The 16,411-nt window shown below is 38.8% G+C and overlaps 1 protein-coding gene across 2 annotated transcripts in view; it reads right to left on the minus strand.

Annotated features, from left to right (window-relative positions):
* The window catches only part of GAS6 (growth arrest specific 6), a 92,342-nt gene that overhangs the window by 3,962 nt on the left and 71,969 nt on the right, over nt 1-16,411 (minus strand). For both annotated transcript variants that reach the window (XM_040336370.1, XM_040336369.1), the window contains exons 11-13: nt 2,051-2,215; nt 1,661-1,829; nt 660-832 (exon numbers count right to left, since the gene is read on the minus strand). In XM_040336370.1, the coding sequence (XP_040192304.1) occupies nt 660-832; nt 1,661-1,829; nt 2,051-2,215 (507 nt within the window). The remainder of the gene's footprint in view (nt 1-659; nt 833-1,660; nt 1,830-2,050; nt 2,216-16,411) is intronic.

The following is a 16,411-nucleotide window of genomic DNA, read 5'->3' on the forward strand; positions in this document are numbered from 1 at the left end:
GTTTGAGCAGCGCACCCTCATTTGCCAGGCATTATTTGATTTATTTATATTCTCTCCGCCAGTGTGGAATAGCCAGATGGCCAAGCCACCCTGCCTGAGCTCAATGCCGATAACACAGAATGAGCTTGGGTTTAGTGTGAACTTAGGTTCATATCAAACCCAGCAGGAAGCAATTACGCCTGCCCACTACCAATTAACTGCAACCAGGGCATTCCCTACACTGCAGCTACATGTACTGTACATTCCGACCAAACCTGAGCTCATCCTTACTAATAACGTACACTCAAACTGCGGTTATCATAAAGATGCGGAAGACTACAATCTTTGTTAACTGTCAGTTTTACCTCCAGCAGAACACATGGAGAGTCGGTAATTATCCACAGCTCAGTCAGTAAATAATTCAACCTCCATGTGGGCTTTACAGCCCAACACTGGGATACTTCTGCTCTTCCAGAAAAAGCACACAAGTGAATTAGGCACACATACTTATCCCTGAGTGGTTGCGCTGCATTATTATAACAAATTAAAAAGGTGGCGATGCCGATCCTTAACAAATACTTCCCATAAAAGAAGTGTGGGGGTGGAAACTGGCAGCACTGTTAGCCAGTGCCCCGAGAACCAGGTACAATACTTTATGTAGCATGACTTAAACTTCTTACCTGCTTTTTCATTCTGGTTGCGAAATGATAATCAATTAGAGCTAATGATAAAGGGACTTCTTTGTCCTTTGACACAAGAGCAAAGAGCACTCCAGTATCAGTGGCTGGATTTATCTCTGCATTGATGTCTATTCTCCAGGTTGGCACATCTTCCTGTTTATTAGATAGATCCGCTAGAGTAAATAAAGTAAAAAAAAAAACACAACATATTTAGGACTACAACACATGTATTTAAAAACCTATTAATTCTATATGACATATCAAGTTATATATATTCTTGCAGCATTTCAATTATATCATTTTCTGTATGCGGAAATTTGACAATACTGGATACCATTATAATATTGCGCTAGAAACTTGCATATACATTATTCATTTTACTAACAGTGAGAGCAAATTGTGCAATATAGAAACAGAATGAACCACTTCAGCTGCAGAAGATTTCCCCCCATGACCAAGCCATTTTTTGCGATACTGCACTGCGTTATTTTAACTGACAATTGCACGGTCGTGCGACGCTGTACCTCCCTTGGCAACCTCACTTACAATGCATGTCTATGGTCTCAGCATGATGATATTAGAGGACCTTGGACTACTGGAGTGCAAGAACTGATTCTAGCAGTGTCGAGGGTAAGTAAAAAATGTTTTCCATGGTCCCCTAAGGCATAATGAGCAGTTAACCCTTGCAGTGTAGACACAGTCCCGCTGCAAGGGAGGACTTTTTTTTAGTTTTCCCGAGTTAAGCTTTAGCCTATGAGTACCAGCTAAAAAATACAGTTAAAACCATGATGGAATTTTTCTACAGCTGGACCTAACAGTCTCACAAAGACATGTTTTTCTTGTCAGGATAGCAACAAAGCACAGGCATTTCAGAACTAAAACAAATCCGCTCAAATATGTAGTGGGGAAGAAACGTTACATACACACAGTCTACTGTCCATATGTTTTACTGCCTAGTTCACTTCTACTTTCAGCAACAGTTTATGTAATCTCGTACTTACTATAATCAATGAAGAAAATAGCAAACCCTCTTCCTGGATAAAAAGAGCCTCTTCCAGCTACCACGAAGCACTGCATCTTTTCTTGTGTCCGCACAGTGTCTTGTATTGATGTTTCTTCTTCATTCAGCCAGTTCCAGCCACGCATACAGCCATCCAGTCGTGTGTTAATCTGAGCATATATAAAAAAAGGTCAAATAAAAAATTTCAGAAAGTAATATGTCCAGGTCATATTCACTAGTAGGGTTTGTTATATGTTCTGTGTTGGACTGTTCTGGTATGTATGTTATGTCTATGTGCCATTTTGATTCAATTATACAGCTGGCGCCTACCACATGCTGAATAATAAAAGTTATAGTATAAAATAAAACCACTCCTTTAAAAGACACTTACCGACTGAATGAGTTCACTGCTTTTAAATGGAATTCCTCCCACTGTCAAATTTAGTTGGTATAGTCCTCTGTCAAAAGTAAACAGCTCTCCAGAAACAGCTATTTTCATCACTGCATCCTTATTAACTTTTAGAACCAAGTTCCGATCCATTTCCTCAACAGAAATCTAAAAACAAAAAAATTAAGCAAAAAACACTTCAATTGGTGTGCCAAGCTTTCATCTGAGCTGACCAAATTCAACAAAAAACACACTTTTCTTGTTTTATGGTCCCTTTATAATTGCCTTTGCCAAATTCATGAAAGCATTGCAACAGTTTTGTTAACAGTTTGACACATACAACAGATGTGTGTAGTTCTTATTTGTATTAATTTGACAATGTGCCATTAGGACAAATTCAAAACAAAATTTGCTTCAATTTTGTATTTACTTCATTAGTTACTAGCAATCAATGACGTTGGCTGAATAATGACAGTGGGCAGAGCCTGATGGGTATGCTGAAAGACTAGTTCCCAGCAGGTCCCCCACCCTGTGATTGATAATGGATAGCAGTAGGAAGATGTCATTACCACTATTGAGCTGAAGAGCGGCTATGGAATCTGCCCAATATGTCCGTTACCAATCACACAGAAAGTGAACCTGATGGGGATCTAGTCTCTCAGAGTTCCCACATCAAGCTCTTCTCACCCTGCAACACAAAACCCCACGCCCACTGCGCTTGTTTGGTGGGGAGTGGATGTATAGAGTCAGATGAGGAACCTAAAGAAAAGTTCCCCATTAGGTCTGCCTTTTCTGTGATTGACAGCAGACGGCAGTGAACGGATTTCATCCACCCACTGTTAAATCACATGGAAGGTGGACCCGATGAAGATCTAGTATCAGGCTCCGGTCACAGAACAAAATCAATTCCATGGCACTGTCCCTGTTGTGTGGGCAGAGCCTGATGGGGAATTCTGAGAAACTAGCTCCCCATCAGGTCCATCTTGCCTATGATTGATTGACAGCCTTTTTACTAGTGATTTAAATCGACTTGATTTAAATCAAATCCACCCTGAATCCAAATACATTTAGGCTTGACCACTCACTCTGCAATTCCTTATTATTCCCAATTGTATGGTTGGGCAGCAACAGTTATTCAGTGGTGTCTTCATTAACCTTGGTGACCTGATAAGGCAGGTGATTACTGACTCCAAAATGAGGCCATCATTCATTTTTCTCTGCCTCTGGTGGAACCATATTTACAGCAACCAGTTCTTTTGCCAGAGTAGGACCACACATCTGGACTATGCAAAAACACACAAGCCCCGTTGGACACACATCATTTGGCATATCTATAATGGCATCCTCTGATCATTGGAGGTATGATCCAACTATCCAGTCAGAACTCTTCTTTATCAAAAGTTCCCAGAATTTTGTGTCTGATGGGGAAGAATCGCTCTTCTTTCCCCTGCTTTTTTCTTTCAGGCATCTAAAGCAGTTGATACTTTCCATGCAGAACATACTGCATACCTTTTGGTCAGTACAATATATACTGTACAGTTTAACACAGCAGTTCAGCTAAAGCAAAAACAAGAAAGAATGTACAAAACATTGCTCAACTACTCGCAGTCAGAAAGTGAACCTGTATTTAATGCATATACTGTAGCTCTCGTCAAGTATGATTGCTACTCTCTCCAAACTGTAACATGCTCTCTCCTGCCTTCTTTTTTACAATTGTTAAATTTCCCTAAATTCTCACTCCTTTACCCCTCTTCTCTAGCCCACAGCTTATAAATATCACTTTCACTCTTGTCCTTTTCCAATCTCTGAACTCATTGCTTGCTGCCAATTCTGAACCCACATGCTGACATCACCTCAGGACACTGAGGCACGTGCGTGCATATAAATCTTACTCCCATCTTACTTCTGTCACTTACCTGCTTCTCCTAAATTTTGTGGATGTTTCCCCTAATCCTAGACCTCCAATATCCAGCCTTGACCTCCACTCTGGCAACCTTCTTTCTCTGCCACAATTCTCACTCTAATTTCTAGTCCCCATCTTTCAAGAATCAGACCCTTTTTCTCATGGATCGCTGTCTGCATATAGCTCAGATCTGTCCATTACTTCTTTATCTCTAATTAGCTGAATACCCGGCGTTGCCCGGTCTTCCTATCTTAACCTTTTGGGGAGGAAAATCATAGTAATATAAATATACCCATCTTTTATATAAGGGTGTAGGTAAGGGTTAATTTAACTGTCATATATTTTTATTTGGCATATAAGTAATATATGTACCAGCGTACAGAAGTTATGTGGGAACATACATTTCCCATTGATTTGCATGGGACTTTAAACAAAAACCCCGACCCTCACAAATGGGGGTAGTTAAGGGATAAATTAACTATCCTATAGTTTAAGTGGACATATAAGTAACATGTGACCAAGTGTTATCGAAATATGTACAGCCGTTTGGAAGTTATGAAGGAACATGTATTTCCCATAGAGTTGAATGGGACTTTAAAGAAAAACCCCGACCATGGCAAATGGGGGTGGGTAAGGGTTAAACCACCTATCCTATGTTTGTTGCTGACATATAAGTAACATGTGTGCCAGGTTTCATGTTAATATCTTTAGCCGTTTGGACGTGATGCTGGAACATACATACATACACACACACACACACACACGTTGAGTTTTATATATATAGATTCATTCAACCTACTTTCTGTTACTTAAACCTGGCCTTACAATTCTTACTCTGCCTCACCAGCTTCACTCTCACATGCTGGCTTCCACTGACACAGTGGACACATTTTACAGTTTGAATCTTTCTATCCCTACATGACACTTTCCAAGGTCTTCCTTTACCTCCCTCTCTAACCTCCTCTTCGGAATCTCATAAAAAAATTTCCCATAATATCAGCTGTGATTTATCAGCTGCCTGGATGGGTGTAAAGTTTCCTTGATGACTTCTCTGCTTGGCTACCCTACTTTATCTCCCCGGACACATTAGCTCTTCTCAATATACATAGAATTGAGCCCACACCACTACAGCCTTGACAAGCAGATGAAACCAGAGGTCTCAAAAAGGATGATGGCTGAAAACCCTAGTAGCCCCTGACTACAAGTTGGAACCAGTTTATGACCTGGAGTTTACCTTACCAGGGGGTGACAGGAGAAGCTCCGGTGCAGACAGTGGGCAAAACCAGACACTATAGAGTAGTCAGATAAAAGCAGGGGTCTTGGCAGGGGGATAGCAGAGAGCAGTGGCGGCTGGTGCTCAAATTTTTTTTTGGGGGGGGGGGGGCGCAAACTAAGAAAAAAACAAAAAAAAACAAACACACACACACACACACACAATTGCAGCCTCACTGTGCCCATCAAAGGCAGCCACTATGCCATGCCATCAATTGTCACCACTGTGCCCATCAATTGTCACCACTGTGCCATGCCAAATGCAGCCACTGTGCCCACATCAATTGTTGCCAAATGTGCCCACATCAATTGTCGCCAACAGTGCCCACATCAATTGTCGCCAACTGTGCCCACATCAATTGTCGCCAACTGTGCCCACATCAATTGTCCCCACTGTGCCCACATCAATTGTCCCCACATCAATTGTCGCCACTGTGCCCTGTAAAAAGCTGCCAGTCAGATTGCCCCCCCCTGCCCGGCACCTACCTTTCTGGGGTCAGCCATCCTCCTTCCACGGTCCCTCAATGTCTTCTACCGCCCTCGATGACGCTTCAGCCAATCAGGTTACCGGTACACCTGTCAGTGTTAGTGTTAGCCAGGGAACACACCCCCTGTAGGTCCCCAGGCTAACTATTTGGAAGCCGATTACAGCCTGAGGGCTCTGATAGGCACTTCCAAAGCCAACTAAGAAAATATTGTGTTGCGCATATACACACACACACACACACACACACACACCATATACATAAATAAGAACCCCCTACACCTCAAATCAGGGAGGTATATGTGCAAAAGATAAACATAAACCACTAAAAAACTATAATGTGAAAAAGTTCTAATAGAACCAGCGAAAATAGTTCATGGAAAAAACACAGTTCAGTACATAGGCTAATAGGAGACAGGTGTGAGATCCACAGTCCTCTGGTGTGCAGCTGTCATTATAGCAAAAATAAATAAATATATAAAACCTTTCCCTTCTGGACTCCCCGATTAAACACAGGATATCAGCCGCTCGAGGTTCCGTGAGTGCAATCATTGTATTGCAGGGTTCATTTCCCATTTTATTACGTTATTTGCACCATATATCTTTCTTTTCTCCTTATGAGCGGCTGATATCCTGTGTTTAATCGGGGAGTCCAGAAGGGAAAAGGTTTTATATATTTTTTTTTTTTTGCTATAATGACAGCTGCACACCAGAGGACTGTGGATCTCACACCTGTCTCCTATTAGCCTATGTACTGAACTGTGTTTTTTCCATGAACTATTTTTGCTGGTTCTATTAGAACTTTTTCACATTATAGTTTTTTAGTGGTTTTTGTTTATCTTTTGCACATATACCTCCCTGATTTGAGGTGTAGGGGGTTCTTATTTATGTATATGGTATATATATGTATGCAATTTTTTACTTGATTATCAGCGCAACACAATATTTTCTTATTTATTCACTTTGGTTTTGTGCACCTCACGTGTCTGCAGCTTATCTTTAGTATTTTATATGGTTTTAGTAATAGCGCTGTAGTACCTTTTTACATATCCAAAGCCAACTAGCTGCCGTTATTCAGATGGCCGGCGCTCACCAGGGGGCCGGCCATCTGAATAGTGAGCGGCAGCAACAATACAGAGATTCATGCAATGCATGAATCTCTGTATTGTATTCAGTGGCGGTGCAGGATAGAGAGGGGGCGGTGCTCCTGCGTCCTCTATGGACGCATCGCCACTGGCAGAGAGTAGTCAGGTACTAGCAGGGTTTTGGGCAGGGGGCAAGCCAAGGGCTGTCAGGCAGTCTAGCTTGGCAATGAATAGACAGTAGACAAGGCAGCAGATGAGTAGTCAGGTTCGAGCAGGGGTCAAGGCAGGCAGCAAGCAGAGGGTAGTCAGGCAATCTGGGTCAGCAACAATCAGGCAATACACAGGACCAGTCTGTTCAAAGCATCCCGACATGTGTTGGAAAACCAGAACTAAACTGCAAAAAGAGTCATGAGGAAATCTAGACTATAGCAGGGCGGACTGGAATAGGGATGAAAATTAGCAATGCGTGAGCATAATTGAACAGAGTTGTAAACCAGCAATACCTGCACAGAGCTGTCCAAGCTGCAACAACTGGCTTTCACTCACCCAGCAAATAAAATTTCAAAATACCAACATACAAAGCCATTCCCAATGCTAACCCAAGTAATATCGCCAACCTCCTCGAAATATAACCCAAACCATCCTCTTCTCTCCTTCCAATACTTCCTGCCTTCTAGCTTCCTTGTCACATCCTCCTATGCTCGCTCCTAGGACTCCTCCAAGGTTGCTTTCATCCTCTGGATCTCCCTTCCTCAATCTCTCCAGCTATCTTCTACTCCATCCACCTTTAGATGGTCTCTGAAAAGCATCTTATTGTGGAAGCCTACCCCACTTAAAAAATGAACGTTTACCTTCTCCATCAACTGACCCGCCACATCCCCAAAGTTACTACCTTCTGCATCACTTGATCACTTCCCTCCTCCCAACTTTTAGATAGTAGGCGCTCCCCAGCACTGCCCGCCAAAAGCCTGGTACACACTGATAGTTTTTTTCCATGCAACCATCTGACATTAGTACAGCACTCTCCCCCCACTAAGCTGTTTTGTTCTGACAGGGGGGACGTCTCCCTGCCAGAACACTCTGATCAGTGTTTTCTGCCACTGGCAGCAGCTGACAGCAGCTGGCCAAAGACCAACATACACACGGGCTGAATGTCGGCTGTTTTTTTTTTTTTTAACTGGCAAATGTCTCCTGACATTCGGCCCGTGTGTACCCAGCCTAACCCTCTAGCCATGAATAGTATTGCAAGTATACCGTCTCATTTTATTTTGTGAAGTGCTGCGCAATACCATTATATATTATATACACATACATGCATACATACATACATACACAGCCTTTTCATTTTATTTAGGAAACAATCTAAAATCTAGTCTTCTGTTTTCACCCTGGCACAGGGTGAAAACCACAAATCAAAAGTCAAATATTACTTTGCACTTTTAATTGCACATTAAAGAAAATGCACAACACAGCATTTGTTCTATAGGTGTTCTATATTCTATATTAAATCTGCCTTAAACAGAACAACTATTCCAGCTGTAAAAAATATTAGTCAGCTTTACCCTGAATACAGAAAATCAAGATGACATTTAACATTTTCCCTTAACTTTTAGGAAAGTTTCACTCTTAACACTGTCTTAAGGGATATGTGGCTTAAACTCTGCATGCGTATATATTGAGTGTGGCAAGCAAACAGAAAACTAGACATGACTACATCAAATGGAAACATTAGCAGAATTTTCTAATGTTTATGTTGAGAATGAGAATGTCTTTCACCTTGTGGAATCCCCCTCAATATTCCACCAAGAGGAGGCTGTGACAAAAAAAAAAAAAAAAAAAAATATCTTCTCTGAATACTACTGACCTTGGTATATACACCTTTCCAGGAAAATATGGCGGCATCAGTCAAAATGCACAAGGAAAAAGGAGGGATTTTGACATACCTGTAAATTTTGTATCTTGAAATATAGTACAGGACAAGAATTGATTCATAGACCATGGGTTATACACTACTGTGCAAAAGTTTTAGGCAAATGTGAAAAAATGCTGTAAAGAATGCTTTCAAAAATAAAATGTTGATAGTTTCAACCCCCGATTGTCCTTTTCTGTGGCTCCTCCCCGCAAGAGCCAACCCCCTCTAGGAAGCGCTCTACCAAGGGGAATAACTTGCGGGCGTGCTCCTGTGCCATACAACCGGCATCCATAGACGCCAATTGTACGACTCGGCCATGTCATTGGCTGTGAGTGACAGCAGCGGGAGCTAATGGCTGCGCTGCTATCAATCATCCAAAGAGCCAACAAGACCAGGGGGAAAGAAGCGGTAAATGCAAGGTTTTTTTTCACCCTAATGCATAGGTTGCATTAAGGTGAAAAAACACAAAGGTTTACAACCACTTTAACCTCTCCTGAACGATTAACTTGACAGCTAGAAACTGACGTCTAAAAATGTCTGCTTAGCCGCATTTACATGCCGTGTTTAGCCATGTTTGCGTCTAGAAGTGTTAAAAAATAAATAAACACTTTTTTTTTTATGAAAAACGTCTGAAAACGAAAGGCTGCCAAACGCAAGTTACCACGTTTAGCAGCGTTTATAGGCTGGTACGGGCATTTATAGTTTAAAATGCTTCTGAACATCTATCCTGAACGAATTTTTTTGCGTTCCAAAAAAGGCTTCTAAACTCAACTGCCTAGAAACGACTATAAACAACTCAATGTACATAGAGGAGAGTTCGGGGGCAGCTGAAAAAAAATGCCCAACTGCTCCTAAACGTTAATATACCTGCTGAAGTGTACATGAGGCCTTAATGTATAGCACGCCATTTTTTTTAAAGAAGCTTGGCAGGTAGGTTGTTCCAAACATTTTAGAGAACTAACCACAGATCTTCTGTGGATGTAGGATGCCTCAAATCCTTCTGTCTCTTCCTGTAATCCTAGACAGACGATGTTGAGATCAGGGCTCTGTTGGCCCAAACCATCACTTCCAGGACTCCAAGTTCTTCTTTACGCTGAAGATAGCTTTTAGAGTGGTAGTAAACTCTGTTACACCACTTGTACCTACAGGTGATTCCGCGTACACACAATAATTTTTCAGCATGAAAGAAAACTTCGTTTTTCAGCATGTCCAAAAAACAAAGTTTTTCCAACTTCATCATTCAAAACAACGTTGCCCACACACCATCGTTTTTAAAAAATTATGAACAAAGCGCGGTGACGTACAACGGCACTCTAAAGGGGAAGTTTGATTCGGCTTTGGGCTGCTTTAGCCGATTCCATGTTAGTAAAAGACGATTCGCTCTTTTTTGTCTGTTACAGCGTGATGAATGTGCTTACTCCATTATGAACGGTAGTTTTACCAGAACGAGCGCTCCCGTCTTATAACTTGCTTCTGAGCATGTGCGGGTTTAAAACGTAGTTTTAGCCCACACACGATCATTTTTTACAACCCGAAAAACGACATAGTTTAAAACGAAGTTAAAAAATGCAGCATGTTCTGAAAAACGACAAAAAAAAATTTCCGAACATGAAAAACGATGTTCAGCCCACACACGATCATTTTAAATTACGTTTTCTAAAAACGTTGTTTTTTTCATGCTGAAAAATGATCGTGTGTACGCGGCATCAGCCTTGAATAAGGATATCCTGTAGGTTCTGTGAATATCTCCTAAACTTGCAGTAACATCACTGGTGCATGCGCTCTCAAGGTCTGGCTTACAGTGACAGACTTTCAGAGCCCCTGCCGTAAAAAGAGGCCCCTGCATGTATGCGCGGGAGCGACTTTAAACCCCCCCTCCAGCCACTCCTGTAGCCGGAGTCCGTGAACCCAGATGGAAAAGGTCAGCCCTCTCAGCAGTGACAGTGCGGCGCTGGAGGGCTTTGTTCTAAGGCAAGTTTCTCATAATGTGCTAGTATGTGATGCATACTAGCACATTATAACATTGCCTTGCAGGGATTATTTTTTTTTAACCACTTGCGGTTTACTACCGCTTTAATGACATTGGCTGTGTGTTTGGGTTTGTTGTCCTGCTGTAGAATAAATTTGGGGACAATCACACGTCTCCCTGATGGCATGGCATGATGGATAAGTATCTTCCTGTATTTTTCAGGAGGATAACCATTGATCCCGATTCCTGAACAAATCTCCAACTCAATTTGCAGAAATGTAGCCCCAAACTTACAAGGAACCTCCACCATGCTTCACTTTTGCCTGCAGACACTCATTGTACTGTACTTGTAGTGGCAAACAAACTGCCTCCTGCTACAACAAAATTTCATATTTTGACTCATCAGTCCAGAGCACCTGTTGCCATTTTCTGCACCCCAGTCCCTATGTTTTTGTGCATAGTTGTGTCACTTAGCCTTGTTTCCACGTTGGAGGTATGGCTGTTTGGCCATAATTCTTCCATGAAGACACTTCCGGACAGTAGAGTAGGATACCAGTTCTGTGCTGATGGCACTGCTGGACATCTTCCAATGTCAAAGGGAAGCAAACAAAGTGTTTTTCATTTGCTGCATGGTTTCCTTGGCAGACCACTACATCTATGGTCCTGAACGCTCATGCGTATTCAGAAGAACTTGAACAGCACATCTTGAAACCCGAGTCTGCTTTGATATCTTTGCCTGGGAGTGACCTTGCTAAGTATAACTTACCTTGTGGGTCTTGTTGCTGTGCTCAGTCTTGCCATGGTGTATGACCTGTGACACGAAACTGTCTTTCACAACCTCACCTTAGTAGCAAAGTTTTGCTGTTCTTTATGTAGTTTTAAGCCTCCTACAGAGCCGTTTCTGTTTCAGTTAATGACTGTTTCAACCTACGGTATCTCACAAAAGTGAGTACACCCCTCACCATTTTTGTAAAAGTTTTATTATAACTTTTCATGTGACAATACTGAAGAAATGATACTGCTACAATGTAAAGTAGTGAGAGTGTACAGCTTGTATAACAAATATAAATGTATATATAAAATATTATAAATTTGCTGTCCCCTCAAAATAACTCAACACACATCCGCTGGCAACAAAAGTGAGTACACCTAAGTGAAAATGTACAAATTAGGCCCAAATAATAATTTTCCCTCCCCGGTGTCATGTGACTTGTTTGTGTTACATGTGTGAATGGGGAGCAGGTGTGTTAAATTTGGTGTTATAGCTCTCATTCTCTCATACTGGTCACTGGAAGTTCAACAAGGCACCTCATAGCAAAGAACTGAGGATCTGAAAAAAGAATTGTTGCTCTACATAAAGATGGCCTAGGCTATAAGAAGATGGCCAAGACCCTGAAACTGAACTGTGGCACGGTGGCCAAAACCATACAGCGGTTTAACAGGACAGGTTTCACTCAGAACAGGCCTTACCATGGTCGACCAAAGAAGTGGAGCGCACGTGCTTAGAGTCATATTCAGAGGTTGTCTTTGGGAAATAGATGTATGAGTGTTGCCAGCATTGCTACAGAGGTTGAAGGGGTGGGCAATCAGTGCTCAGACCATATGCCGCACACTGCATCAAATTGGTCTGCATGGCCGTCATCCCAGAAGGAAGCCTCTTCTAAAGATAATGCACAAGAAAGCCTGAAAACAGTTTGCTGAAGACATGCAGACTACGGTCTGGATTACTTGCCCTGCAAGGATATGGAGACAGGTGGGGGCCATCTTCCCTTCACTCATCTCCATGTCAGGCTAGGGAGAGGATCCGCTGTAGCAGGAACAGATGTAGTGTCATCCATGGTGGGCAATCTTCCACGAGGATAATCATATTAAGTATGAAGTAAAGTGGTAGAGTGGTAATCAAGCATATGCAAAGTCCAGAATCAAGAGAGAAAGGGATCACGGCTCCAGGTGGGCGTGTTGAAAATGGCACTCTAAAAGGTGGAAGCAGCAGGTGCAGGCTAAGCATAAAGCAATTAAATGGGAGGATCTGGACAGCTGCACTCCAATAAAAGTGCCTTTTATTATATAAAATAAAAAAAATTCAAACCACAGGGTAAAGGATAGATAAGTTGACGCGTTTCACACTCTCAACAGTGCTTAGTCATAGCTATGACTAAGCACTGTTGAGATTGTGAAACGCGTCAGTTAATCTATCCTGTCCCCTGATGTGGTTTGAATTTATTTATTTTTTACAATAAAGGCGGTTTTATGGAGTGTGGCTGTCCAGATCCTCCTTCTAATTGCTATATGCTTAGCCTACACCTAGAGCTTCCAACTTGAGGAGAGTGCCATTTTCAACACACCCACCTGGAGCGGTGATCCCTTTTGAATAGGGAGAGGATCTGATCTCCTCCGGCGCTACCGACGGCTCCGGTAAGCGGTGGAGGGGACCGGCGGGAGGGCCCTCTCCCACCACCGATAAAAGTGATCTTGTGGCGAATCGGCCGCTGAAACCACTTTATTTTAAAGCGGACCGCCCGCTGAAGAAGGGGATACCGGGGTTATGGTAGCTAGCTGCTACCATAACAGTATTCCTCTTCAAAGTAGTTTAGTTATTTTGAGGGGACACCAAATTTACACAGTTATAAAAGCTGCACACTCACTACTTTAGATTGTAGCAAAGTGTAATTTCTTCAGTGTTATCCCATGAAAAGATAATAAAATATGTACAAAAATGGGAGGGGCTGGTTTAAAGCCTAAAAAGATGGTCACACCAAATATTGAACTTTGCATTTTGTAAATTGATAAACATAAACCATTCAAATTTATATTTTTAAAAACCTTTTTACTTTACAGTAATAGTACTGTATGCCACTACCTTCCAGTGATTGAAAACTGCCAAAAGTGTCACTAGGTCTATCCCTAGTTTTGTTATCAAGCAATACAAGGGATGGGAAGGGAAGGGACAGAAAATGTGCACTGGGGCTCAGGACAAGGTTACACCTGGGAGCAGTGGCGGCTGGTGCTCTATTTTTTTAGGGGGGCGCAAACAAAATCACAAACACCCCCCCCCCCCAACGTCACTCACCCGTGATTGGGCTTACAGACAGACGGACAGAGATATAGAATAGATAGATAGATAGATAGATAGATAGATAGATAGATATAGATAGATATAGAATAGATAGATAGATAATAAATAGATAGAATAGATAGAGATATAGATATAGAATAGATAGATAATAGATAGATAGAGATATAATAGATAGATAGATATTTAGATAGATAGATAGATAGATAGATAGATAAATAGATAGATATATAATCAATAGATAGATAGATATAGAATAGATAGATAGATATAGAATAGATAGATAGATATAGAATAGATAGATAGATATAGAATAGATAGATAGATATAGAATAGATAGATAGATATAGAATAGATAGATAGATATAGAATAGATAGATAGATATAGAATAGATAGATAGATATAGAATAGATAGATAGATATAGAATAGATAGATAGATAGATAGATAGATAGAGATATAATAGATAGATAGATAGATAGAGATATAATAGATAGATAGAGATATAATAGATAGATAGATAGATAGATAGATAGATAGATAGATAGATAGAGATATAATAGATAGATAGATAGATAGATAGAGATATAATAGATAGATAGAGATATAATAGATAGATAGATAGATAGATAGATAGATAGATAGATAGATAGATAGATAGAGATATAATAGATAGATAGATAGATAGATAGATAGATAGAGATATAATAGATAGATAGAGATATAATAGATAGATAGATAGATAGATAGATAGATAGATAGAGATATAATAGATAGATAGATAGATAGATAGATAGATAGATAGAGATATAATAGATAGATAGATAGATAGATAGATAGATAGATAGATAGAGATAGATATAGAATAGATAGATAGATAATAAATAGATAGAATAGATAGAGATATAGATATAGAATAGATAGATAATAGATAGATAGAGATATAATAGATAGATAGATATTTAGATAGATAGATAGATAGATAGATAGATAGATAAATAGATAGATATATAATCAATAGATAGATAGATATAGAATAGATAGATAGATATAGAATAGATAGATAGATATAGAATAGATAGATAGATATAGAATAGATAGATAGATAGATAGATAGATAGATAGAGATATAATAGATAGATAGATAGATAGATAGATAGATAGAGATATAATAGATAGATAGATAGATAGATAGATAGATAGATAGAGATATAATAGATAGATAGATAGATAGATAGATAGATAGATAGATAGATAGATAGAGATATAATAGATAGATAGATAGATAGATAGATAGATAGAGATATAATAGATAGATAGAGATATAATAGATAGATAGATAGATAGATAGATAGATAGATATATAATCAATAGATAGATAGATATAGAATAGATAGATAGATATAGAATAGATAGATATAGAATAGATAGATAGATAGATAGATAGAGATATAATAGATAGATAGATAGATAGATAGATAGATAGATAGATAGATAGAGATATAATAGATAGATAGATAGATAGATAATAGATAGATATATAATCAATAGATAGATAGATATAGAATAGATAGATAGATAAAGAATAGATAGATAGATAGATAGATAGATAGATAGATAGATAGATAGATATATAATAGATAGATAGATAGATAGATAGATAGATAGATAGATAGATAGATAGATAGATAATAGATAGATATATAATCAATAGATAGATAGATATAGAATAGATAGATAGATAGATAGATAGATAGATAGATAGAGATATAATAGATAGATAGATAGATAGATAGATAGATAGATAGATAGATAGATAGAAAGATATATAATCAATAGATAGATAGATATAGAATAGATAGATAGATATAGAATAGATACATAAAGAATAGATAGATAGATAGATAGATAGATAGAGATATAATAGATAGATAGATAGATAGATAGATAGATAGATAGATAGATAGATAGATATAATAGATAGATAGATAGATAGATAGATAGATAGATAGATAGATAGATAGATAGATAATAGATAGATATATAATCAATAGATAGATAGATATAGAATAGATAGATAGATATAGAATAGATAGATAGATAGATATAGAATAGATAGATAGATAGATAGATAGATAGAGATATAATAGATAGATAGATAGATAGAGATATAATAGATAGATAGATAGATAGATAGATAGATAGATAGATAGATAATAGATAGATATATAATCAATAGATAGATAGATATAGAATAGATAGATAGATATAGAATAGATAGATAGATATAGAATAGATAGATAGATAAAGAATAGATAGATAGATAGATAGATAGATAGATAGATATATAATCAATAGATAGATAGATATAGAATAGATAGATAGATATAGAATAGATAGATAGATAGATATAGAATAGATAGATAGATAGATAGATAGATAGAGATATAATAGATAGATAGATAGATAGAGATATAATAGATAGATAGATAGATAGATAGATAGATAGATAGATAGATAATAGATAGATATATAATCAATAGATAGATAGATATAGAATAGATAGATAGATATAGAATAGATAGATAGATATAGAATAGATAGATAGATAAAGAATAGATAGATAGATAGATAGATAGATAGATAGATAGAGATATAATAGATAG

Source organism: Rana temporaria, chromosome 2 (assembly GCF_905171775.1).
Source record: "Rana temporaria chromosome 2, aRanTem1.1, whole genome shotgun sequence".
NCBI classification, from domain to species: Eukaryota; Metazoa; Chordata; class Amphibia; order Anura; family Ranidae; genus Rana; species Rana temporaria.